Genomic DNA, 27,896 nt, shown 5'->3' with positions numbered 1-27,896 from the left:
CTACTTAATAAAATATTAATCTATTAAGGATTTTTGAAGATTTTTTCAAGGGAAATACTTGAAATACCCTTTTAACAATATTTTAGAGTGGTTTCATCTAAAAATATACCGAGTTAAATAAAAAACTTGATCAATTTATTTGATTATTAATATTTATGTGAAAAATAAAAATAATTATTTATTTATTTATTAAAAGTTATCCATAAAATCAATATAATCGTATTTGACTTGACTTGTTAATTTTTTTGTTGAACCAATTCGATGCACATTCAAGAGTCCATATTTTTCTAGAAGAGGACTTTTTGGTACAAATCTTCAAAAAGAGAATTACTATTGTCTCACCAGCTTTTACTAAGGCCACACACACTATATGCAATTCTTTGGTGATTTACCTAAGAATTGATGTAACATTAGTAATTATAGAATTTATACATTAAAAAAAAACCATTTAACTCAGTTTATATTTATTATTTATATATGTATATAAATAATTATAGAATTTTGTTTATTATAAAATTAGATAGATTTGAAGATGTTTAGTCATAAAATTATATTTTATTTAAATAATATGAATTTAAATTTTAAAAAGAAATAATTATTTTAATTGAATTATACAAAATTCGAAGGTCAAGTTTTACTATCTTGTCTTAGTCATCTCGTTTACTCTTTGCTGGAAGATACCGACGCGACATGGAGATGCCAAACGACAACATTTATGGCTGTGTATAATAACAGATGAATATCTCAAATATTCTTCCAACATTCTCACCTTCGCCCATTAATTTTTCTCTGCAACTCCAAATCCCCACCCAAAAAAAGCAAATCTCTATTTGTTTCTGGTTTAATTTAGAGAGATTAGATTCATGTCGAGAGACTATGTGTTTGCGATCTTGTTATGCTCTGTATTATGCCTTCTTCAGAGATCACAAGCTCAACCTACTACAGACCCTTCACACGGTACCGTACACCTCTTTCTCTCTCTATATACATTTGTTTTTCAAGTCTGATTATGATCTTGATCTGGGGGGGGGGGGGGGATGCGTGGGCCCATTGGAAAGGGTTTGATCTTTGTAAGAATGCGTAGCAGAGGATCATTTAGGGGCTTTTAATTAAACCACTAATGGTCCTCCAGATTCACAGAACATGTTGATGAATGTTTGATGACGACATCATTTTAGATACATCTCCTCAAGATCTAAGAAGGAGTATGCTGTACTGCCTGCGTTGCGTTGGACACTGGATCCAATAATTACTTGACCTAGCAGTGTATAAAAAACCGTTGATTTTCTAATTTGTATCTCGAGAAAATCAATTTATGGTTATTAGTGTACTATCAAGTCAACTCAGTGTTGTTCCTAGTGTTGCATGAGTGCACGACTTCATCCAAAAATGATACCATCTTATCGATGGCACGCCAATTTTGACTTATCTCATCCTAATTAAAATGAGTCAATGATTGATAATAAGAAAAAGTTAGGGTGCTAATAGAAATTTTTTATTTTTATTTTTAATTATTTATTTATTTATTAGATTTAAGATTTTATATGAGTCTAATTTTAATTATAAATAACCGTTGAGGTTGTTTGAACGTGTTATAATGCTTTTTAATGTTGAAGTAATTACTTTAATTATACTTTTGTAATTTCTGAATGATCTGTTTTAATCGTTAATTAGGGGGTGATAAATAATTTAAGAAATTGGGATTTAATAAGTAAAAGGTGGGGTGTCTATAGCAGCTCTCAGAACATATAATAATTTTTTTATACTTTTTATTATAAAATTTTATAAAAAAATTTGGAGGGTCGAGGGCAGAGGGCAGATTCAAGTTTCGTTTGAATAGTTTTTCTTAGGGATTCGTTATTACGGAATCTCTAAGAATTTCGTCCCATCTTAGTCCTACGATCTTGTGGATTAGAATTTGTCAGGTTAGCCATCGTATAGCTTTCCAGATGTCACAGTCTCGTAGTTGTCTTCTTAATTATTGTAGGGCTGACCTTAGGTCAGGTCCGGACACAATTAATTTAGATCGGTCTCAGCTCTAGGTGTTGACTGAATCAAATTGAGTTGACTTTGGTCATAAGGATCGGATTATCCGATTTGTGATTATTTAAAATAAAAAAATCAATTACTTAGTTATTAATGCTTTTGTTCATGCAATTCTATATTACCATCCAATTATTACGTTGCAACTTAAATATTTACTTATTAAAAATTGTGATAAATTAGAAATTACAATTAATAGAAAATAGAGGATGTAACTTAATTAGTTAATCATCATTATCCTCTTCTTTACATTTGATTATAATTTCTTATGTTCATTTACATACCACTTACCTTTATATAAATGTTTACCATTATTAAATTATCTAGTATTAATGAGGAATGAACCAACTCAGCCGACCAACCTAACTAACTCAACCAATCTGATTTGGGTTAGGTAGGGTTGATCCTCACTCAACTAGGGATTATTTAAACAGAAGTCCCTCCCGTGAGGGTCCTTGAAGTAATTTTCCCTATTTAAAAAAGAGACCTTCTATTGTTTCACCAACTTTAGCTAACTCCACCCCAAGATGTGTGCTAATTCTTTATTGATTTATATATGAATTAGGGTGGCGTTAGCTAAGGTCGGTGTGGCAATAGAATCTCTCTAAAAGGGATATTTTTGAAATTTTGAAAATTCATCTCATCATTTGCAATTTTTTTTTTTTTAATACCAAAATGACCCTGATTATATTAAGTTTAAATGTAAAGAATAGGGCATTTGTTAGATTCAAATTTTTGGTGTCGAACTCCGCCTTCTCTTATTATAATAACTAGAAGATGTTATTGGTTTTTGACTAAAATAACCCTGATTATATTAACTTCAAATGTTAAGATGATGGCATTTTTAGAATCCAAATTTTGGTGTCAAACAACTTCTACTCCCCCTTCTTTCATTATAATAAAAAAGATAATAAAGATTATTATTATTATTGAGGAAGAAGTAAATATCATTTTATTTTTACATCTTTGGGGGTTTTTAATATGTATGTAAATGTAGCGAGGGCTTTAAATACCATATTTCAACGTTGGAGGATTTCTGAGTCGACTCGGTGGAACATAAGTGGAGAATTGTGCACTGGTAGCGCCACTGACACAACAAACTTCGACAGTGATGACTATAATCCCGCCATTAAATGTGATTGTTCTTTCAATGTCAATAACCAATCCATTTGCCGAGTTACCCATTTGTAAGTATAACTCTTCTTTCCTTCAATTTCATATATATATATATATATATATATATCCTAGACAACATTCTAAGACAGTTTTGTCTTATATGGCTAAAAAGTTTTGGAATGGGCTGATTTTTTATGAGCATGATTTTCTTACCATAAAGATCATCATCACAAAAAATCACCCCATTCCAAAACTTTTAGCCCATATATAACAAAATGCTTTGTCAAGAATGTTTTCTAAGATTTTGTCAAAAGAACACTACCCTATATATATAGATATATAATATTTGTTGTTTGAGGTTAGAAAATTTTCTTTTTTGATTTCTTCAGAGTTTGGGAATCTTAATCTTTCTCATAACTTGTTTGTTTCGGTTGTTTTAATCTCTCGTTAACTTGAATCGATTTCATCTTCTTTATCCTAGGTAAAAGGAATTTATTTATTTTAGAGAGATTCTATTGCCACACCAACGTTGCTAATGCCACCCCAATTCATCATATGTAAATCACTAAAGATTAGCTCACATCTTGGAGTGGCATTATCAAAAGTTGGTGTGGCAATATCTTCTTTTTTTTTTTCTATGAGAGATTTTATTACCACACCAACCCCCTCTAATGTTAAAAAAATGATACATATGCTAGAATATCTATAAAAAAAATTATAAATAATTATAAAGACAATTCTACTCGTATGAATACTGTATTTTGTAAATCATGTGCAAATGCACATGTCATCCCACCCACTAGTATGAATAAATTAATTTCTAAAATTTCAACGTTTTTATTTTATAAAGAATGATGTTTTGTGATTGAAAAGTTATTGATCTTGTTTATAATAAAAATTATTATTTAAATAAAAATTTGTATTTTTTACATCTAGTTAAACTCATTTCAAAGGATTTTAGCGGTCATAGGTGGTATGAATTGTTCGACTAAGTCGAATCCATGACTCATCATATATTTGTCCGCATTTCCATCTTTTTTCTTTCAAAGGAAAGTATTCGCCATGAACATTGTTGGAGCATTTCCAGAAGAGCTTAGGAATTTGACAACCCTCGTCAATCTGTAAGAATACTCTTTTACCCCATTCACAGTGTTACTTACCTTTTACGTACAAATACTTGAAGGTTCTAGTGTTCTAAGTTGGTTGAAGTTTATGAGTTTTGATAACACGGCCTAGGTTCAAAACCCACCCTTCACTTATTGATTACTGAACACTAATCTCACTTGCCTAGCCAAAAATAAAATAAAAAAAATACCACCATTGTGTCATTCACATTTTAAATACCACTATTTATTAAATTTTTTTCCTTTATTTCTTACAGGGATTTTGGTCAAAATTACTTAACAGGGTCCCTTCCTGCTTTCATTGGAAGTTTAACTGGCATGCAGTACATGTATGTTTGCTTCTATTTTGATCTAAAACTCATTATTAAGGACTTGTTTTGATTATCAATATGCACCACAATATATATATATGGGTCCCTATCCGTGGCCAACAGTTTGGCAAACATTTTGGCAAACACTTTTTCAAAACATGGGTTAGAGGTCTTGGAATGGGCTGATTTTTGGTGAGGATGATCTCTACGGTGAGGAGATCATCCTCACCAAAAATCAGCTCATTCCAAAACTTCTAGCCCCATTTTACAAGTTGAAAAATCGTGAACCGTCCATTTTTTGTAAACCATTTTTGATGAGGTTAGAAATTTTGGAATGGGCTGATTTTTGGTGATGATGATCTCCTCACCATAGAGATCATCATCACCAAAAATCAGCCCATTCCAAGACCTCTAACCCATGTTTTGAAAAATGTGTTTGCCAAAATGTTTACCAAACTGTTGGCCATTGAACGCTACTCTATATATATATATAGAGAGGGAAATGTTCAGCGCAAAACATTTTGACAAACATTTTGGCAAACATTTTGGCGCCGTCCGATTTAACGCAAATGAACGGATCAGATTCTATTTCACTGTTTTAACGTATAACTTATCCGTTTTCAATTAATTACAGCGCCATCCTTATACTTTCCATTATTTAATGTTACCTCCCTCTCTCATTAAACTAAAAAAAACAAAGAGTGAGACTCTCCATTCTCTCTCTCTCGAATGGACTCTCTCTCAAACCCTCTCTCTCTCTCTCTCGCTCACCCTCGCTCGACCTCTCTCATTCTCGCAAATCCTCGCTCGACCTCTCTCTCGCGAACTCTCTCGGTTTGATCTCACTCTCGTTCTCACCAACGATAGAACTCTCTCTCTCATTCTCTCATTCTCAATCCGATCTCACTCTGTCGAACCCTTTCTCCTCTGTCGAACCCTCTCATTCTCACTCTCGAGTCTCGACAGTACCTCACTCTCTCATTCTCACTCTTAAGTCTCGACAGTACCTCACTCTCTCAGATGAACGGATCGAACGAAATAAGGTTCTGTTAGACAGAACTGAACCCTTTCTCCTCTGTCGAACCCTCTCTCATTTTCCATATACCTTCATTGATCATCTCCAACATTTTCACGATCCTCTTCAGTTTCCTCACTATCTTCTTTTCCAGACACAGCTTTACTTGACCAATACTTTTTCATTATATCCATATTAGGGGCGTCTTCAAAGCCATCTTGGGTCTGCTTCGTTTAGGATTCTTAATATGGCCACTTTTTCTGGCATAAGCATCTTGATCACTGCCTTCGTCAATGTCGTTATCAATTTCAAGAACATGTTTGCCATTCTCTTCTGGATTATGACCGAGATGCTTTCATTTCAAATGGATGTTCAGCTTTTATACATGAATGTAGGCTTTCTTGCACCCTTCGTAAGGACAGGAGAAAGGAAATTAAGAGGAAGCTGACCCATTAGCCACTGTCGAAGGTTTTGGAGCAATGGCTAACATCGAAGGTTTTGGAGCAGTGGCTAATGTCGAAGGTTTTGGAGCAGCAGCTAACTAGCTTAAACATTTTGAAAGAGGAGAGGGACGTCCCACTAATTACGTTAAAAATGAGGGACGGCGCTGTAATTAATTTAAACATTTTATAAAACAATCAAATTGAATCTGATCCGTTCATCTGCGTTAAATCTGATGGTTTAAAAATGTTTGCCAAAATGTTTGTCAAAATGTTTTGCGCCGAACGCCTCCCATATATATATATATGGTCCCGTTCGGCGCTTTACTATATAACAAACGGTTTGACAAACAAACCTCGGTCGTTGGATATAAAGTAGACGGGCGGACGAGATTAAAAATAATAGAGTCTGCGATTAAATTATGAATTATGTAATTATTTACAGTGCCATCCCTCAAATGTTTATTAATTATTTCTACCTCCTTGGAGCAATTAAAACCAAAGAATAGAGATCTCTATCGACAGAACTGAAACCCTCTCTCTCACTCTCATTCTCCCTATTGCTGCAACGACATCTCACGAACGCGACCATTTCTCTCACGATTGATTTTCCGATCTCAAGATGTTGAAATAACTTCATTTGTCCCAAGTTTCTTACATTCAAGCATAGAGTGTTACTTTCCAGCCAAAATTCCAACAGCTTGCAAAAGAGATGAAGCTCAAAGGATTGAAAGGAGATTTTTTTTTTTTAGTCCAAAATTGAAAAAAAAGAAAAAAAAAATGGAGACATTTCACTGAGACAACGGTGTTGGCTGTGGCACCTGTGTGTCAACCATTGATTGAGAGAGAATAACACCTGCATTTTTATTTATTTTTACTGAGTTTAAACAAAATGCAGTTCTTTTTTTCCAATAAGAATGTTCTATTTCACATTCATGGGGGCTGCAACTGTTTCTAGGCCTTATAATGCATATTTGAAGTTCTACTAAACAACTTGGGGTGATTAAGTACTGGTCATAGTAGTCATTTGAGTTCTTTGACATTGTAAGATCTCTTGCTCTCTCTACTAAAACTTGCATTTTGTGCTTAAAGAATCAGAATTCAAGGCCTCTAACTTGAATCTAGAATGCAAAGGCGGAAATGTGACAACTTTCTCAAAGAGCATGGCACAGTAAGAATGAGTGGACTTTGTTTTTTAGGAGGTGCTGCAGTTGCAAATAATAGAGAAAGCTCAAGCGATTAGGACATGGAGCACTCTAGGCACGTATAAATCATGGGAAAAGCAAGAGTGAGAGAGAGGGTCGTGTTCGTGAGATGTTGCAGCAATAGGGAGAATGAGAGTGAGAGAGAGGGTTTCAGTTCTATCGATAGAGCACTCTTTTCTCTGGTTTTAATTGCCCCAGGGAGGTGGCACTAATTAATAAACATTTGAGTAATGGCGCTGTAAATAAGCGCATAATTCATAACTCAATTGCAGACGCTTTTATTTTTAATCTCGTCCGCCCGTCTACTTTATATCCAACGACCAAGGTTTGTTTGTCAAACCGTTTGTCATTAGAACCGTTGGCATTAATGCATTGTCAGGAAACCTTCCCAAGGAACTCGGAAACCTTACAAATCTAATCTCATTGTAAGCTATTCCTAATTCTGACTTTTGGTTCTCTCTTTGTTGCTGGTTTTTTTTTTTTTGGTACAAATTTGAACCACTCTAGTGTAAGTCCTATATTAGCTACAAGTTTGCTTGGAATCATATCTGTCAGTGATCACCAATACTTGTGTTAACCAATCAACTACTCCAAAATACTGATCTTTTGAAGAAGGGAGAACTATGAATGTAAGAGGGTCACTGGGCTTAATTGGGGTATGACACACCCAAGAGTGGAGGAAAATATACACTCAACACTCCCCCTCACCCATAAGGGTGGAAAGATTTGAACCCGTGACCTATAGGAACCTAGCGCTCAGATACCATGTTAACCAACCAACTACTCCAAAAGACCAATCTGTGAGAGAATGGGAATATAAGAGGGTGACAGGGCTTAATTGGGGTATGACGCACCTGAGAGTGGAGGAAAATATACACTCAACAGTTTGTATTCTAGACCTTTTGATTAATGAATTGCCTCTTGCATAGTATGAGGACCTTAAGATGCATTACCGTAATGATCAATCATTATTTTCTGGAATGTCAAAGTTGTAGCTAATAGTCAATCCATCATATTCATTTGGATGGTTTAAATTTTTTTTACCAGGGCTTTTGGTTCAAACAACTTCTCAGGACCACTTCCTTCTGAGCTGGGGAATTTGAGAAATTTGGAACAATTGTAAGTTTGAATTGAATTACTTACCTTTTTATGATTTCTTCTTAAAAAATGTTGTAAATTTTGTTGAAGTTTTGAATTTTGCCAATGATTTTTACTAGGAAACAAAATTCGAATAAACTCTTTACCTCAATTAATTACATAAAGAAGCAGAATTTATCTAAGAGGACCTTTTTGTAAATGGTAGAAAATCTTAACTAGTGCTAATAATGTTCATTTTAGGAGCTTTTGTGTGAGCCCGTGGTAGACCTACACAAAAAAATCAGTTGAAGGACCATAGTTTTTGTAGAAGAATAGGGAGGTGAAGACCACGGTTCAAAAGTATATGTTGTAACAATATAATGATATAATGGAGTTTACGATACTATGGTGGATGCCATTGTTCATGTCACGTTGATTATAAACATTGGGTTATAATGGATCAAATTATGGTTTAGCAAGCAATTTGGTAATTTATTGGGTCTAGGCAGTGAGCTATATTAATGGCTATATAATGCCTACATACAATCGAAAGGGGGAGATGAAAGGCTCATGTAGGCTTAGATATAAAGGGAATGCCTTGTAAGTGTGTTGCAACCCAAAAAAATATGAAAAATTTACAAATGGTCTCCATGGAGAAGGACCAAACTAAATTGGTGAATGTAAACTTTTTGGGTGTGTTCTTACACTGAATACAAGTTCTTTTGTTAAAACTTGTATTGGCATAACAATTTATTTAGAACAAGAAGTTTTGCAATTCAATGTGTGGTTCCAAACAATTATACCATTAATTCACCATGCATTTAATAATAAATGACAGATAGTCAAATACATTTGAATCTGAGGTTTTGTTTTATGCATCATTATTTTGTGCTGTATAGTGATGCATTGTCACCCATGTTATGAGTTAATTCTTTATTATTCATTTTAAGATAATTTAATTTTTGTTAGTTCTATTAATTGTTAATGATAATATTTGGAAAATCGAAAATTAATTTCCTTGACAATATTTACTTTGACAGGTACTTCGATAGTGCTGGAGTGAGTGGTGATATTCCATCCTCATTTTCTAACCTACAAAAATTGAAGACTATGTAAGTGCTTGCTCTCTCTCCCTCTTTTTTTTGGGTTTCTAAAATATTTAGGCATTTGGTATTATTTAATCAATTGAAGAATATTTTTTTAAATAGCATCTCCATATTGAAACGTTTTAGTGAATAAATATGTGTTGTGCTAAGTGTTATGGAGTAAAATATGTTTGAATTCCCAGGTGGGCATCAGACAACCAACTCACAGGAACGATACCTAACTTCATAGGAAATTGGACGCAACTTAATTCTCTGTAAGATAATATCCTATGATGCATTACTAGTGTAACTCTATATTTCTTTCCCATTTTCTGCATAATTGAAGAACATTAAGGATAATAAGCATGTTTCCCTCACCATATACATCTTATGGCATTCTATACCTTTAGGTATTTTTAGTATACATCAGTTATCGATTTCCACTCACTTAATAATCATCAAACTTGCAATTGTTTTTGTAGGAGGTTTCAAGGGAACTCTTTCAATGGCTCAATACCTTCTACATTCTCTAATTTAACCTTGATGACTGATTTGTAAGTGTTATCGTCTTTTACTTATTTTCACTTTATACACACACACACACACACACACAAAGATGATCTCTTCACCATGGAGATCATCCTTACTAAAAATTAGCTCCTTCAAGCATTTGTAGCCATATAAAATAGAATCCAAATTCTAAAAATAATGACTGTCTGTTTACCATTAACTTGAACTCGACATTTGGTATGGTTAGAAGTTTAAAAAAAAACTGATCATTTGTGATGGAGATCTCCATGGTGAGAAAACCATCTTCAACGGAAACCAAACCTTAACTCATCTCTATGCCCCCCATCCCCTCCCCTCCTGAGCATGTGTTTTGTATGCCAAAAATGGCGTGTCAACATATCTAGACTTGTAATGCAGAAATATTGTGGCACCCAAAAACATGATTTGGTGCCACATGGATTTGAAGCGCAAACTTTTAAGAAGTCCAAAAAAAAAGATATATTTTGACTGTTGATTTTGATTTAAATTTTGGGGTTTAGTAGCCATCCATTTTTCTAAGTCGATGATCGGGCAAAAAGATTTAAAAAAAAATAATCCTAATCTAGACCATCAACTCTAGAGGGATGAGGTATCATCTGGGCGAATAAGGTAGTCAACGTGGCCCAAATGAGGACCTCGGTTGAGGCTCTTCATGGTCATTGTGAAGTACAGAACTTTGGTGTAAAATTTATTTCACTGACTATATACAATCTTATAGGCGAATAAGCGACTTATCCAATGGGAGCTCCTCGCTAGCATTTATTAGGGATATGAAGGTACTCGTAACCTTGTAAGTGAATATGGTATTTTTCCATATAGTATTTACTAATTTATATGTTTATTTTTTCTTTGATTTGCCTTTGCATCTCAAAATTTTCTAATGATAAGATGTGCCTGTTTTGTAGGATCTTGAGGAATAACAATATATCTGGTACTATTCCATCCAATATTGGAGAGTACCAACGTTTGGCGCATCTGTAAGATATTTTTCTTGGTCATCGATTATTTCTTACTTCTATTTTTTTGCTTACTCGCATGATTGTTCTACTTTTATAGGGATTTGAGCTTCAATGATCTAACTGGAGAACTTCCTGCGTCTCTCTTCAATTTGAGCTCACTGTCTTATTTGTAAGGAAAACCTATTTTGCCGAACTCTTTCATATATTTCCTAAGTTCATGCATTTTCTTCTTAATTAATTTGTGCTGTATACTTCCCCCATGTACAGGTTTCTTGGAAATAATCGATTATCTGGCAATTTGCCTCCCTGGAAAATTTTGTCACTTAGCAATATGTATGTTCATCTGACTTATGTTCGATCTACTTTTGTTAAATCTATTCATTAGTGCTTTTTGTCTTTGTAAATTTAGCATATCTTTCTATTATCATTTTTTTTTCTTATTCTATGTTTTTTTGAGTAGATTTGGATCATGAAAATGTACGACAAAATAAGATCATGGTTTAGAAACTTGGTTTGACATCTCGCCTCATCCATGGACGAGTCCGAGTTGTATCGTACGACACAACTCATCCCAGACGAGATGGACCCTTTAACTTGGTTTATAACGATTTATTCATATATATTTAAAGGAAATTAATTATAATTTTTTTAATAAAATAAAGTAGATCAGAAGATTTTTAGTCCTAAAATCATGTCTTATGTATATAAAAAAATATTTAAATTCTAAAAAAGTAAATTAAATTTTTTTTAATTTAAAAAAAAATTATTATTTTTTTCAAATCTAATATTTTGAAAAACAATTGGATTCATTTGGATTGATAGGCTGATTGTTGATCTTGATGGACCATAGTTCGGGTCGAAGTTGAATGTAGGTCGTGGGCCTAGTTTGAAATACATGTGGGTCGTGGACCCGATTTGAATTGGATATGGGTCGTAATACACAATCTTAGTTGACTTGATCAAGTTTTACTGACTCGGCTGACATTTACAAAATATTGTCTGAGTCATCTTGTTTATCTTGCGAGATGATGTGAAATCTGAGACGCAGTAAATCCTTTTTCATTCTGTCTACCCAATAATTTGAAAAAGGCATTAGATGATGGTGATGGGTCTATTTCAGTCTTATGTCATCCTTATATTTGATTAATATCCTAAAATAGATTCAATATATGCTTTTCTTTTTTCATCTTATATCGATACGAATAATCACACTCGATGATACATGGAAAATTAGATTATAAAGTTGACAATAAATTGTGAAAAATTAGAAGAATGACAATGGATGTCACATCACACTTTTTTCTAGTATTTGATTTAACTCAAATTGTTTTGTTAGTTTGGTGGAGTGACATTGATGATGGCTTATATGTTGTGACTACAGAGATATGTCATACAATGGATTTTTGGGAAGCCTTCCTTCTTGGGTTACTGAACCAAATTTACAACTGTAAGTTTGAAGAAATTGAGTGCAAAAGTCATTGGTTGGATATTGGAATTATGACTTTTATCTTTTATAATGGCCATGATTTCCATGGCCATAGGTTGTCATTGTGGTGATATTACATTAACTTACAAAATTTTGTTTTGACATTATTTTCACTGAAGCTTTGAAATTGCATTCCATTCCTTTTCGGAATTTAGAGAAATTGGACTTTCCAGTCCTTAAAAAAAATTTTAAACTCCATCATATATCTAGAAGTTGATTCCTACATGTATGTGAAAACAAATAGACTATTTGAACTAAAGCCTGCAAACATTTTTTTCTTCTTTCGAATGGTAGAGCAGATCAAAGTTGTACATGGGATATTCTACTATTTTCAAGATATCGATGAATTTGTTTGTGGGTGGGTTGGGGGGGGGGGGGGGGGGGGGGGGCGTAAAAGCATTAGATATATGAATCTGTTATGTAGTTTTATCAGATTTGAGTGCACATTCAAGATTGTTTTGCACATTCAAGATTGTTTTGGGTAACATTTCTAAAATATTGAAACATATTCTCAAAACAAAGCAATGTGACAACTTCTTACAATATCGGTTACAAGCATAAGGCAACAATGATCCAATGCCGGATTAGGAACACATTCCTTACAAATTGAACAAAGATGCTTCTCCTAATGGTAGGAAACAAGAAATCAATCTAGCCTATTAAGCAATGGATTCTCTAGATTGTTTGACCCGGTAAAAATCTTACCACAAGGAAGTAAATCAATTAGACAACTATTAACAAACTTCCCATATTTGAGGTAAGGCTAGAGCCACCATCAAGCTCCTTCTAATGAAACACCCACAAAAAATATTCCCCAATGAGCTTGCATAGAGCAAGCATTGAAAACACTCCAACAAGCACATCTTCCGCAGCAATGAACTTATTATCATTTCCCTCACTGTGCAATTATAGTACAATGCTACCAACCTTTATCCTTGCTTTCTTCTAGCTCTGTAACTAATTGCTCATCAAAACTAACTAGCTTGGTCTTTGAAGCACCACCTTACGTGGACGCATGTAAAGAATCATTGACTTGATCATAAACCTTTTAAACCTATCGCCCCTAACATTACTGGAAAAGATCTTAATTGTCATTGTTATTCATGATAGAATGCCCCAACCTCCTTCCCAAACCGATCTCATAAAAAGATCACTGACGTCTCTTTCCAAGTTTTGAACTCCTTTAACCAACATTTCCATTCACCTTGAAATCCTCTTATCGTCGATGGCCCACAAAGGTCTCATGATGCTTAACCTCGGAGCCTCATTTTGAAGCATTGGGTTCCCCACATTTGATGTTGTCGACACGTCAACATTTTTCCATCCTTCCTGCATCGACACTCCTCTCTTATGACATGAGTTTTACACAAATATTTTAGCAAAGCACAATCCAATCTCCTTGTTCCTCCCCAGGGCGATTCACCTTAACATCATCCTCTTTCCTAGGAATAGACATACTGATCAATAGTCCCACATCCAAAATATTATCCAAAAGCCATTTAGACAATTCTTCAATTGACTGGCCTTCAACTACTTTTGCTCCTCCGACCTCAAACCTTCCACCTGGCCAACACCTATTAGCCTCCTCATCGTGCAAATGGAGAAAGCCTTTGTTGCCTACTTAGCGAGGCATAAAAGCTTAACGAGGGGACTCTAGGACCGATCCTACTAACAAAGAAAACTACCCCTGCTCCCGCTTATTTTGTTAAACCAACCTGGGGCCACTAGAAATGAACCCAACAAACCCAAATAACCTAGAATGAACAAAAAAAAAAAAAATAATTAACATAAACTTTGTTTAATATAAAACTTTTTTTTTTGATGGATTGTTTAATAGAAAACTAAATTTATATTTATTTTAAAACTTTCGAAAACAATTATGCAAATGCTACAATACATGTACTCAATCTATTATAAGTATGTTAGCACATGCATTTAGTTGATATGTGAGCACATGCATTTAGTCAATTGTTTAATTATGTGAAATTATTAATATTTTACTAATTACAAATTTTTAAAAATAAGAAAATATATAGGTAAGCATGTACATCATAGTTAGTAACCTATATAGTTCTGGAGGTGTCTGAATTAATTGATTTGCATATGCAAAGACTTTTAAAAGGTTAGATTAGGGTATGATAAAAGAAGGTTAGAAAAGAGAGTGAATTTTATGAGGCAGGTGTTCTAGAGAAACAAGGATTTATGAACAATTATAATGTGTTTTTCAAGTAACATAATCATGCTCATCTTCGTGCATAATTCCTTCTCTGTGTAGCAACTAACAATTGTTATGGACATTCACTTTCACATTCCACATTGATATTTAGTACCTTGATTTATAAGATTTAGGTGGTCTAGTAAGTTTGTCATACTTAGTTCAAAAGTCCCCAACTTATGATGTATCATCCACCAACCAAGTAGAGTTTGATAATTTGTAATGAGATTGATGACTTATTCTTGATCGCCGATTTGGGATGAGTTCAACATTGGCGATGCCTACATCGGGTATTATAGATGTTGTCTGCTTTTGCTTTTTTTCGTCTAAAGGTCGGTTGCTTTAGAATTTTTTATTGTCTGTTGTTTGTTGGTGTTCATGGGGAAAAAAATGACAATAGAAGGGTATTTGATGGAAAAGAGGAAGATATTCAAGCTATTTTTCTTATGAAAAATGCCTTATGTTATGTACAAATGGTTGAAGGCATCTAAAGAGTATAAAGGGACCTTCTTTGGGGATTTTACGTTTATATTAGTTCTTTTTATTATGGAGGTGGGTAGAGTTTTGTTCACATCTTTGTGCTCTAGAGTGTCAATTTATTGTTTCTTTGAAGCCTTTTTAGATCTTCTCAACTTCTTAGGATTGGCTTTTCTCTTTTCTTTTTGTTAGTCAACTACTTATAAAAGAAAGCTAATGCTTCATTTCTCTATAATTATACAAAAGTTGCACTTTTTAGTATCTGCTTATGTAATATATATCTTCTAGGATAACCATAGCACTGAAATTGTGTTTCATATTTGGTTTTTATGTAGGAACTTGGTGGTGAATAACTTCACAATTGATAGTTCAAACAACAGGTACATTATCTAGATGCCATAAAATACACATATTTTGGCCTTCTAAAATGTTATCTATATCACCTGCTTTTAGCTGTTGCGATGCAATACCCAATGGGTGGCTCTCTAGTTGAGGAGTCACCACTTAGACAAAAGGAGGTGTTGCCACATGATTTAATAGGAGAAGACTCCAAAATTAACGCTCGTCTCATCTCTCCATGTGTTGGTGTTGTCATGGTGGCTCCTTAGCTAATGAGATGCCCCTTTATGATGTTGCATTGCATTAGCATAGACAATGATATGTACACCTTTCTTCAACTTGGGATGGTGAATAAGCAATATTTTTGAAATGATTTATAGGACAAAAGGAATTTTGTGATTCTTTTTTTTTTTTTTTGGTAGATAAACGCACGAAGTAAAGTTTTGAAGCAAAGTTTCTGAAATTACCACTTATGATTTACCAACTTACTAAGTTGGTTCCTTCCATGTTCTCAAATACTTGCCTTAAAGTGTAGTAGAACATTGTTGGTCTTTATCTTCACATTCCATATAGTTGTTTATGGTATTTTGATAACTTACGAGTATATTAAACTGTTTAATTATTTTCTATAATTTTAGTAATAATTTCCTCAGAATTTATGTTGTTTCCACAATATTCCCACCGTTCCTAAGAAAATTGTATTGATCTCCACAAATATTTCCATTTCCCAGTTGATAAAAAATGACGTTGAAATCAAAAGTTAATACTTTGTTCACATTTATGATATAATATATGAAAATCAACCTGTTGTTTGCTCTTCATTTATAATATATGAAGCCAAAGTTTTGTCCTATATTGGTTAAAAGTCTTGGAAAGGGCTGATTTTTTGTGAGGATGATCTCTAAGGTGAGGAGATCATCATCACAAAATATAGCCCAATCTGAAACTTTTTACCCCAGCAAAAGTGGTTTACAAATTAATGGTAAAAGTTGAGGCTCCACAATTCTTCAACTTGTAAACCACTTTTAATAGGGTTAGAAGTTTAGGATTTGGTTGATTTTTTGTGATGATCTCCTCACATAGAGATCATCATCACAAAAAATCAGCCCATTCCAAGACTTTTAAACCATATAGGAGCTCCTTAAGTTTTGGCTGCCAAAGGCTACTGATACGACCAGGGTCCACATGAGTCAATCGCTGATTTTTTTTGGTGGAGGTGGATCTCCTCATCATGGAGATCAGTCACACAAAAATCGTCCTTGGCTCATCTCCAAGTGCAACCCACATGCCCATGTCAAACTAAACTATATATATATGGAGAAGTGGATCCATGCGTTTCCAATACATGTAAGACATGACAATTTAGGAGGGAAAAAAAGAGAGAAGCAAGAAATCTTTTTTCCTTTAAACATGTAGCCATTTTGCACTGAATCTTCATAGATGATGCATGTACAATTTCATTACACCCTGGTTTCTTTTAATCAAGATACATTATTCTTTTGCATCCAGTGTTTTGTCTTCAGGATTGAATTGTCTTCAACGGAATTTTCCATGCAATCGGGGCAGTCCACGCTGTAAGTGATATTTTTCTTCTTTCCTTCTGCAGAGATTTTGAAAATATTGCTTTATATACTCAATCAGTGTTGGTCTAGATACACACCTTGATGTCATAAACATAACAATATTCAGAGATGTAGCAAGTAAATCTTGAATGTTGTTGATTTGCAGATTCTTCCTTTGCTGTCAAGTGTGGTGGGCCGCAGATTACGTCTTCAGATAGGATTGTGTTTCAGAGGGACAATGCCCCACTTGGTCCAGCTTCGTATTTTGTGAATGACGGAGACCAGTGGGCTGTTAGCAACACTGGAAGGTTTGTTGGTAGCCGCAATGTAGCATATACCCAATCGCATCAATCTCAATTCCTGAATACTTCAGACTCGGAGCTGTTCCAAACAGCAAGGATATCCCCGGGATCACTAAGATACTATGGCCTGGGACTTGAGAATGGAAATTACACTGTAGTCCTACAATTTGTGGAGACAGATTTCCCAGATTCTAATAGCTGGAAGAGTAATGGAAGGCGTGTATTCGATATCTATCTTCAGGTTTGTGATTTTGACATTTGTACCCAAATTTTGTGTCCCAAGCATGGTGTCGAAACTCGGTTTGACGTCTTGTCTCATTCATGGATGAGACCGAATCGTCTCGGTCAAGATAAACCGTTTAACTCGGTTTACAATTATGTATATATGGTGGCATTCGGCAACCAACATTAGGGAGCCAATTTTGTCCTATATGGCTTAAAAGTTTTGGATTGAACTGAGTTTTTGTGAGGTTGATCTCTATGGTGAGGAGATCATCCTCACAAAAAATCCGCCCAATCTGAACCTTCTAAATCCATCAAAAGTGGTTTACAAATTATCAGTAAAAAATTGATGGTTCACAATTCTAATCACTTTTGATGGGGCTATAAGGTTCAGATTGGGTTGATCTTTGGTGAGGATGATCTCCTCGTCATAGAAATCATCCTTACAAAAAAATCAGCTCAATCCGAAACTTTTAAGCCATATAGGATAAATCGTTGGCTTCCTAATGCTGGCTGCCAAACCTTACCCTTATATATATATGAAAATTATTATAAATTTTTTATATAATAAGGTAGATTAGAAGCTGTTTATTTAGATAATAATTATTTAAATTTAAAAAAAAAAATTGTTACAGTATACAATCTCAGTTGAGTTGGACGAGATTTTCATAATATCGTCCGAGTCATCTTGTTTGTCTCGCAAGATTCTTCAAACGTGAGACGCCATGTCTGTCCATCCGTCTCGCTCATGGATGATACTAAAGATGGCTCCAAGTCATCTCAGTCCCAGACAACATTTAAAACCATGGTCCCACGGATCACAATTGATTTTGAAGTTTTCTACTTGTTAATGCTTAAGGGAAACTTGGAGCAAAAAGACTTTGACATACGTAAGGAAGCAGGCGGGACCTCTTTTACAGTTGTTCGAAAACAATTCACGGCTCATGTATCTGAGAACTTCCTTGAAATCCATCTATTTTGGGCTGGAAAAGGGACTTGTTGTATACCTGCTACAGGTACATATGGACCTACCATTTCAGCCATCAGTGCTACTCCAGGTAATATGTTAGAAAAGATACGAAAAATTACAAATTTTAAGCTGTAGAGTTGATGATTCTTTGATGATATTAACCACTAAATTCTTCAGATTTCACACCCACCGTTAGGAATAGCTTACCAAATACTACGAATAAGAAGAATAGAACAGGTCTGATTGTGGGGATTGTTGTTGCTGTTGGAGTTGTAAGCTTTGTTTCTATCTTTGTGGTATTTTCTTTAATTCGAAGAAGAAAGCGCCAAAGCAATGATGAAGATGAAGGTAACTCTAATATTCCTAAATAATTAGTTGATAAAGTCTATGGGTGCTTGTGAAATCTATGTAATAAATACCTTTTTTTTTTCTTTTTTAATGTTATTGAGATTTTTGATATTTACAAAATTTTCATTATACAATGACAAAAACACCCTTCCGTTTTTTCACTAAAAGAAAATAAGAAAGGGATTTCAAGTGATTTTTTGGATAAAGATGCATAGTCGTAACATACTATTCATATTGAATTTACAGAATTACTTGGTATAGCTTCTAGACCAAATACTTTTACTTATGAAGAGTTGAGGTCTGCTACAGAAGACTTCATCCCTGCAAATAAGCTTGGAGAGGGAGGATTTGGACCTGTTTATAAGGTAAGTTTACTTTTCAATCAAGGAATACTATATAAGAAGCATAAAAGCACATATCGTAAACCCAAGAACAATATTAATTATTTGATGCAGTCGTACACTACACAGCATGAGTCAGTAATGCATGGGTTGATACATTTTTTTGAACTTTTATATTGTACTAGACACATTACAATATTATTCATTTAATTTTTTGGTTGAATTGTGAAACTCTTTTAGGGAAAACTTCCTGACGGGAGAATTGTGGCTGTGAAGCAACTCTCGGTATCATCCCAGCAAGGAAAAAGTCAGTTTGTAACAGAAATTGCTACCATATCAGCTGTGCAACACTGTAATCTTGTGAAATTGTATGGATGTTGTATCGAGGGAGATAAGCGACTCCTGGTTTATGAGTACTTGGAGAACAAGAGCCTTGATCAAGCACTCTTTGGTAAGATCCTTTGTTGGAACTATAAACTTTTCTAAGATTCATAGTAACCTATTTTCACATCAATGTAATTCTTAATGGACACTTTACTACATTTTGTATGCATGAACAGGAAAGAGTGGTTTGCATCTTAATTGGGCAACTCGCTATAATATATGCTTGGGAACAGCAAGGGGTCTAGCTTATCTTCACGAGGAATTGAGGCTCCGAATTGTGCATAGAGATGTCAAGGCCAGTAATATTCTTATCGACGCCCATCTCAACCCCAAAATTTCAGATTTTGGTTTGGCCAAGCTATACAATGACAAGAATACCCACATTAGCACTCGGGTTGCTGGGACAATGTAACTTTTTTCCGTTGCTTACTTAAATTGTTTGTTTTATATTTCAAATTAATGACCGTCTTCTTTTTATCATTGAAGTGGCTATTTAGCACCGGAGTATGCTATGCGCGGGCACCTAACAGAAAAGGCTGATGTATTTGGATTTGGGGTGGTTGCTCTTGAGGTTCTCAGTGGGAGGCCAAATTCTGACATGAGCTTGGACAAAGAGAAGATGTATCTTCTTGAATGGGTATGAAAAATAATACTAAAAGTCTCTGTATGATTGCGAGCATAAATTGGCGAAGAAATGATTTTCCCAGGAAAATGTGATTTTGGAGGTGCATGAATATGATTTGCATATATCGTTTTCCCTGAGAAAATGATGTTCTATTCAGCAAGGGAAAATCCTTTTCGTATTCTTTCTCGATTACCCTGACCTTCAAAACTAAAACTTACTCCCTTTTCTACATGTTCCCAAGTGCAATCAAACAGCAGCAAAAATATGAAGAGGAAATCCATTTTCTTCTGACTATTTTCCTGGAAATTGATTTTTCTGAAAAAAGCAAAATCTATGCAATCAGTCCTTTCTTTTGAAATTTCATCCATGAAAAAATGGTCCCCTAACCAGTATTGTCATTTTGCTAAATTTCCCAGGCTTGGTATCTACATGAAAATAATCGTGCAATAGAATTGGTGGATCCAACATTATCTGAATTCAATGAAGAAGAAGCAAAGAAAATGCTAGGAGTATCACTTTTGTGCACGCAAGCATCACCAATGCTCCGCCCATCAATGTCACGTGTGGTGGCCATGCTATCAGGAGATATCGAAGTAAGCACCGTCACATCGAAGCCTGGATACTTGACAGATTGGCAGTTTAATGATTTAAGTAGCTTTATGAGTGAAGATACTTCCAAAGCCTCAATTGAAAGAACTAGTAGCCAGCATGGCTCATCGTCAACTCTGAACCCTGTTGGTGACTATTCACCAGTGAATGACTCTACTCAACCAATGCTCAATGAGATTATCGGGGATGGAAGATGAGGATGATTGTCTTTTGATCTGCCAATATGTAAGACCTTCATGAATTCCCATTTTTTTTACATACATGCCCCCCATTATATATGTTTTATACACGCAAAGGATAAGACTAGGTACCTATTTTCATATATAACGTGTAGATGTGAATAAGCGTGTATAGAATGATTTTATTTTTTTTATGAATGTGTATATGGATGCATAAGAGCCATGGTGGTAGTTATTTGAGATTGTAATTTTGTTTGATCTTCGATGTTGGCATTGCAACAGCTTGCTTCTTGGTTTGGCAGGTCTTCTTGATCTCCTTTGTTTTTTCTTTGTTTCTGTTTTTGTTGACAAAATCTCTTATATCTATCAAAAAAAGAAAAAAAATAAAAGATGGTCCAACAGATCGTGGTAGAAATGAATGTTATGATGATCTTCTAACTGTTTTATTATTGTTATTATTATGACTACTTCACTCTGAAAGGCACATGTCTTTTTGTCTTGTGTATTTGACGAGACGAATGTGTCAGTGTGGAACAGAGGCCTTACATTGATTATGGATGACTCACTCTTATAGCTCGACCCGCTACTCTCAAGAATTCAAATAGAAGGATCTCCGAGGGAAATTCTAGAATGAGATTGAACTTTTCATGGGGATTTTTCTCAACCTATCCAATGGAAGTATGAATGGAAATCAAAATTATTACTGGGCATTAAGAACTTTCATAATAGCTGAAATTGAGAATGGAAATACTCTACCAAGGAGACTCATTCTAGAAATTGAGCGAATGGAAGCAACCCTATTGAATTGATCTGTTAGGTCCCAAAGGATGGAGTTGCCCAACCTAGCCCAGCATGGTCAAACAATTCAAATTCAAAGCTGTCTAGCTCACTGCTTCCCTTATCATGGATGGATGGTCATGTTATATTAGTGGTTAGAGTGTACAATACTTTGATGGTGCTAGGCTTCTACTCTTTATATAGCTTGAAGATCTTTGACAATGGCAGATATTCAATCTTACTACTCAATTTGTGATCTTTGTAACCATGTCATAATCCAGACCTTGAGGCATGGAGATCTTCTCCTTAAATAAGACTACAAAGCAAACTAACGGAATATTATGCACAAGTAAAAGATGTTTCTCCTTCAATTGTGGCTCTTCGTCCAGATGCCATCATCACTCTATTTCATTTGCCCAAGCGGTTCTTTGTTTATTTACTTTCTGTGAATCGTGTACCATACCATTCAACAGTATGTTTTGCTTGCACTTTTGATACTGTTAGAGGGGCCTGAGTTAAGTGGTGCTAACCTATTAAGGCAATGTTGTACGACATCTATATAGTAATGTTTAAGTTGTTCCTAGAAGACATCTGTAAGGGTTGGTGTGTCCTTGAATAAAATTCTTCGTCTCAACACCGTCTTCCTCATCTTCCTAGCTTTCCTTAGTGTAGATGTGTGGATACACTCTCTTATCTCCAATTGTTAACCTGCCTGTTTAGTCCTCTAAGATGCCTTCATTGCATGGGGCATCTTCTTCAATCACATATAGTTTTCCAAGTCGTCCTGTTTTTCCTTAAGGCATGGACATAGCAGAACATATAGTAGTGCCTGCGTCGTAGAGCATTTTTTACTAAAATGCTTAGGCGAGAGGGATGAACGTAGCAACAACTGTGAACTGCACTACGACAAACACTGTAGCCCTGGTTGAAGTACACAAGTCAATCAATAATACAAAACTCCTCCACAGCCACCCAACTAAGAACACAGGCACACCCATCCTGACGTTGTTGCGCTCCTTCAAACTTAGCCCTCAGCCTACTTCCTGGTAAAAGTGACCAATTGCTTCACATTGGACGAAACATGTAGTATGACCTGAAATCCACTTATGCATCAAATGACAATCTAACATTGCCTTTGACCCCACACTTGCACCACGCAATAAGTTCCTTAGAAAGTGTAGTATGACCTGAAATCCACTTATGCATCAAATGATAATCTAACATTGCCTTTGACCCCACACTTGCACCATGCAATAGGTTCCTTAGAAAGTGTGTCCTTGGTCACAACCGTCCCTTCTATTCCTCATCATCAATAGAGTCATCCTCATCCGACATTTTAGACTCTGCCCTTGAAATCTTAAAAGCAATGTTTTTGAGTCTTTTTTTTTTAATCGATAAGCTTGGGCTATAAAGTTCCCCACCATTATACTAATAAAATTAGGGAACTACAAACAATGGAATTCATTAATTACATCTTTGTCAATGATAACTTTAAGCTCATGAGGAAGAGTATGATAACCATCTAAAATCGCCACCCCATTCAAACCCAAAGCATATTTCGCCAAGAAATCTGCCACTTGATTTGTTTCTCGTCACACAATTTCAAATCTTGAACTGAGAAACTTCTTCCTCATCTCAACAATACTTCTGACCAAATTTAGGTGCCTCCATTTCATTTTTAAAACAATTGGTAGCATATTGAGAATCAGAGGAGACAATCACATTATGGAAACCTCTCTGATTAGCACAGCTCAACCCTTCAAGGATGGCCTCGAATTCAATTACTATAATGTCATTTTGCAAAGACACTCCCGTGCCTGTAAAAAGGAATATTCCTTTTGAATCTCTTGCAATGAATCCAAAAACTTTCCCATTTGCCGACAACGATCCATCAGAATTTATATTTATGTAATATTTTCCTGGGGGAAGCCAATAGCAAACTTGAATCAGCCTCAGCTTCCTTCCACCTCTACAGCTTATCCAAGTCTTGAAAGTGGAACATGTATCATTTGCTAGAGAGATCGGGACTCTCAATACTGTCAAACACCCCTTGGATTTCCACTTTAATTTGGGAATGTAATAACCTTCTCCCTTCATGCATTCTCTTATTTCTGTCCTTCCATGTGTAGTACACTATAGGACAAAAGGTCATTTGCTAATTTGTTGAAAAGGCATAAGTTGCTTCCGAAGACAGTGAGTCAACCACATTCTTTATAATTCCACAGTGCCATAACACCTTCAACCAAATGCCATGATTGAATGTGCACTTGAGGACATTTCTACATCTTGACAGCTAAGATAACAACTTGAAATAATAACCAGTTGTCTCTTTCTTAAAGTTTCTATTTATGGCCGTCAAAACAATGAAAGAATGTCTTGGAATACAAAATTTATTCCATATCAATTTTTTCCAAGGCATCAAAATATCCCTCATCGTATAGACTCTCAAACACTATTAAAAGAGAATTTTCTTATCGACACTAGAGTCCAAACCACTATCTTCTTCGTTTTGCCATAGAACTAGGTTATTTCCTTTCTTTGTTACAAATTTCCTGACTTCTATCATCATCGTCTCCTCGAATATTTCACCCATTAGCATATGCAAAATCTCATACAACAGTGTTCGAGTGACTATTCAACTTATAGATACTCCTCCCATATTGCATGATAATAAACCTATTCTCTAGCCAAGGGTCCTATCAAAACCCAATAGTAGAACCATCGCCAACAATGTATCTGATATAAGGAGCATCAAGGTTTCTAACATTTAAAATCCCTCTTCAAGACTAGGATGCATCGTTTGGACAAATGCAAGACCAGATATCATTGTTCCCTACATACCTTGCCCTTATCCCTCTACTCCAAATGGAGTCATTTTTTACAACTTTCTAGTAGAGTTTCATTAGACCAATCAAATTCCAGTCTCATATGTTATGAGTATTAAGTCCCCCTTCTTTATAAGGTTTACAAGATTTCCAACTAGTAGGATACTTGATCCAATTAAAGAAGGACCACTCCAAAGAAATGGAAGGGGTTCAATGTTTGCCATAACATCCTTTGGAATTGCAAAATGGGGTGTCTAGAAAATTTGGAAGCTAGATAAGAAAGATTTGATTAATTCCACACGACCCGCATACGATAATAGATGATCTTTCCAACCTTCTATCCTCTTGATAATTTTATCACTGAGAGGTTGATGCGGGATGATGGAGGAGATAATAAAATGTAAGATTTAGAGAATTCTGGTTGGGGATTTGGGCTAGGATAGGGTAAACCCAAAAGTAAAATATATTATTTTTCTCGCAATTACGATGGGATACATGAAAAAGGTTAAAGGTAAAGGTTTATATGTTACAGAAATATGAAAAATATTAATGAAATAAGGGTCAAAGAAAGTGGGGAATGATTAAGGGTCGAGGTTTGTAGGTTTCAAGACTGAAGAATCAAAAAAGAAATTTCAAGAATCAAGAATAAAAAAAGTAAAATAAAATCAAGAAAAATAAAAAAGAATAGGAAATAAAATACAGCTTTAAAGAAAAAAATGATAAAAAAATAGTTGAATTGAGAGGATTTTAAATTGATGATTAATTAATTAGTCTTAATTAGGTTTTAAAGGGATTACATAGTCTAATAAGTGGAAAAGACTAAACAGGACAAAAAAAACTAATAAAAACAAATTTATTCAACACTTACCCTCAAGTTGGTGCGTAGATATCAACAACACTTAACTTGGACAAGACACCTTCAAAGGCAGTTTTGCTAACACCTTTACTAAGTATATTAGCGAGTTGTTGAGATGTACAAATAAAAGAAGTACAAATCTGCCTAGAAACAATATTTTCTCTAATGAAATGTTGATCTACCTCGATATGCTTCGTTTTGTCATGCTGAACCGGATTTGCTATTATGTTAATAGTTAATTTATTATCACAATATAGTGAAAAGCGGGTTGTCACGAGAAGACACAAATCAGCTAGTAAGGTCTTGAGTCACAATAACTCATACTCCAAGTGCCATACCTCTGTATTCTAACTCAGCACTGAACTAAAAAACCACATCCTATTTCTTACTACGCCAAGTTAACAAGTTGCCATCAACTTTAGTACAATACCTATTGGAAATAATCTAGTTATTTTACCTCTAGTTATTAGACCTTGTGAAGTCTTGTGACAGGTCTATTGGATCTTGTGAAGATCTACGACTACAATAGAAATGTTGTGGATTGCTTTTGAAGAACTGCTATGGATTGCTTGCAACAGTTTTATTGGACCTTGTGAAGATCTACGACAACAGTAGAACTGATGTGGACTACTTGTGACAAGTCTGTGAGACCTTGTGAAAGGTTGTGACAGTAGTAGGACTGCTTGTGAGGGCTTGCGACACTTTGCGACAGACTTGTGAGGGCTTGTAAAACTTTGCAACAAACTTGTGAGGGTTTGCGACAAACTTGTTGATTTGCGACAGTAGTAGAATTGCTGTGGATTGCTTGTGACAGGTCTGTGGGTGGAAAGCTTTCCAACAAAGCTAAAATCCCTAGAATCTCATAAAAGAACCATGGATTGGGTACGATATTATTAGAATGGAAAGATGTTGGATTAGAAACAAAGACCAAAGAGGGAAGAAGTCCAAGGTAAAAAAAAGAAAAGGAAACCCTAAAGGTAGAAACATAAGGTAAAATTGCTCATAAAGAATGAATGGAATTTCAATTGATTGAGGACATTTTTTTTTTTGGCTTAAACATCCAAGAATCTTGGCAGGTAGCACATCGGTGCCCACGAAGCTTCTTCTTGCAGATCTAAACTAGTGGTGTTGTGAATCTTGAGGTGGTGGTGATAGTGGAGAAATCCCCCACAATCTCTATTGTAGATAAACCCAAATCCTTATCTAATATCATCATGGCTCTTAGACCTAAACTAAGTGGCAAGATGAAGGGAGAAACAATTCATCACTTCATGACTCAATTCAAAGTGAGGCCTTTAAGATCAAGAGCGAATATATAAAGCCCATCACTTTGACGTTCATGAATATTGTTATCTAGGGAATTAAGTTATACGAGTCCCTAGTAAAATCAAGACCAAAGACATTTGAAGACAAACTTGAAGGTGGAAAAGTAAATGAAAGAGTTGTGTAGGAATAACATTGAAATGTACATTGATTTTGACATTCTGATGTGGTGGTGCACACATAACCATAGATTCTTTTCACTCGTATCTATGGTAAAAGCCTCTATGGTTATGTTTGCACCACCACATCAAAATGTACAGTCGATGTACATTTTAATGTTACTTCAGTATTATCCTAAATCAAATTAGAGGATGTCCTTAGAAGTCAGGGCCATGGGAAACTTGTTGCAAGTGTAAAAGCTAGAAGGCCTCAACTCCAGAAAATCGAGGAAGAATAACTTGAGGATGAAGAGGAGCCAGGATAATAGATCTCATTTTGATTGGATCCAGAATCGCAACTTTAGTCCATTTGAATACTCTTCATATAAGGGTTGTGTATTCCTTCTGATCATTTGGATAGTGTAATGGAACTTAGAGACCAAGTTTTGTTATTGTTCATATTGAAAATAAATTATATTAAAACAAAATCTTTAACATCTACTATCCTTGCAACCACCAGCATTGTGCTAATAATAGACAATTAGAAAATGATGACAATCATATTTTGTTTTGTTTTAATTAGGTGAGAGATTTCATTAAGAAAAAAAAAAATAGAAGAAGAAAAGAAACAAATAACAAACCATGGAGGTGAACAAGATCTACCAATCTGAGAAGCAATCTGTTGGACTGCCAAAGTACAAAGATCAAACAAATTTACCATCCCAAATAACACAACCATAGTGCTTCTACATCAATAACTATTCATAAATAAAAATATGTAAACCAGTTTACATTATTTATTTACATCTATGAATAATATATGTAAAATACACATACCTAGACTTGTCCTATGTATTGGAAATAATGTAGTTTCTTTAGTACTTATTTTAATTCTATGTAAGAGCATTTATTTCTATTTACTTTTTAGGTTTTATATATATCTATCAAGCTTTCAATAATGAGACTTGAGAATTACCTTCTACAATTTTTTTTGTTATCAGAGCCTCTAGAGGCTCTATCGTCCTCTCCCTTTG

At 34.8% G+C, this 27,896-nt stretch overlaps 1 protein-coding gene across 6 annotated transcripts; it reads left to right on the top strand.

The window, feature by feature from the left end:
* The first annotated feature begins 665 nt into the window (after positions 1–665).
* LOC147380498 (putative LRR receptor-like serine/threonine-protein kinase At1g56140) lies at positions 666–21,248 on the top strand. Of its 6 annotated transcripts, XM_086431634.1 has the most exons (24): positions 667–957; positions 3,041–3,230; positions 4,209–4,280; positions 4,541–4,612; positions 7,608–7,679; positions 8,302–8,373; positions 9,372–9,443; positions 9,620–9,691; positions 9,899–9,970; positions 10,684–10,755; positions 10,871–10,942; positions 11,022–11,093; positions 11,192–11,257; positions 12,306–12,371; positions 15,438–15,482; positions 16,951–17,015; positions 17,170–17,546; positions 18,387–18,585; positions 18,675–18,845; positions 19,092–19,210; positions 19,427–19,637; positions 19,747–19,978; positions 20,057–20,207; positions 20,612–21,248. In XM_086431634.1, exons 1-24 carry the CDS (start codon positions 864–866, stop codon positions 20,999–21,001), a joined length of 3,096 nt encoding a protein of 1,031 aa, XP_086287760.1. In that variant the 5' UTR covers positions 667–863; the 3' UTR covers positions 21,002–21,248. The 6 variants fall into 6 exon arrangements, with proteins under 6 accessions (XP_086287762.1, XP_086287764.1, XP_086287763.1 ...); XM_086431636.1 differs by lacking the exon at positions 7,608–7,679 and having other exon boundaries at positions 666–957; XM_086431639.1 differs by lacking the exon at positions 3,041–3,230.
* The last annotated feature ends 6,648 nt before the right edge of the window (positions 21,249–27,896 follow it).

Source organism: Akebia trifoliata, unplaced genomic scaffold, assembly GCF_017979445.1.
Source record: "Akebia trifoliata isolate Shusen 1 unplaced genomic scaffold, ASM1797944v1 Contig01373, whole genome shotgun sequence".
In the NCBI taxonomy this organism is placed as follows: Eukaryota; Viridiplantae; Streptophyta; class Magnoliopsida; order Ranunculales; family Lardizabalaceae; genus Akebia; species Akebia trifoliata.
Note: the sequence above shows the minus strand (reverse complement) of the source record. Positions and strands in the feature narration are given on the sequence as shown.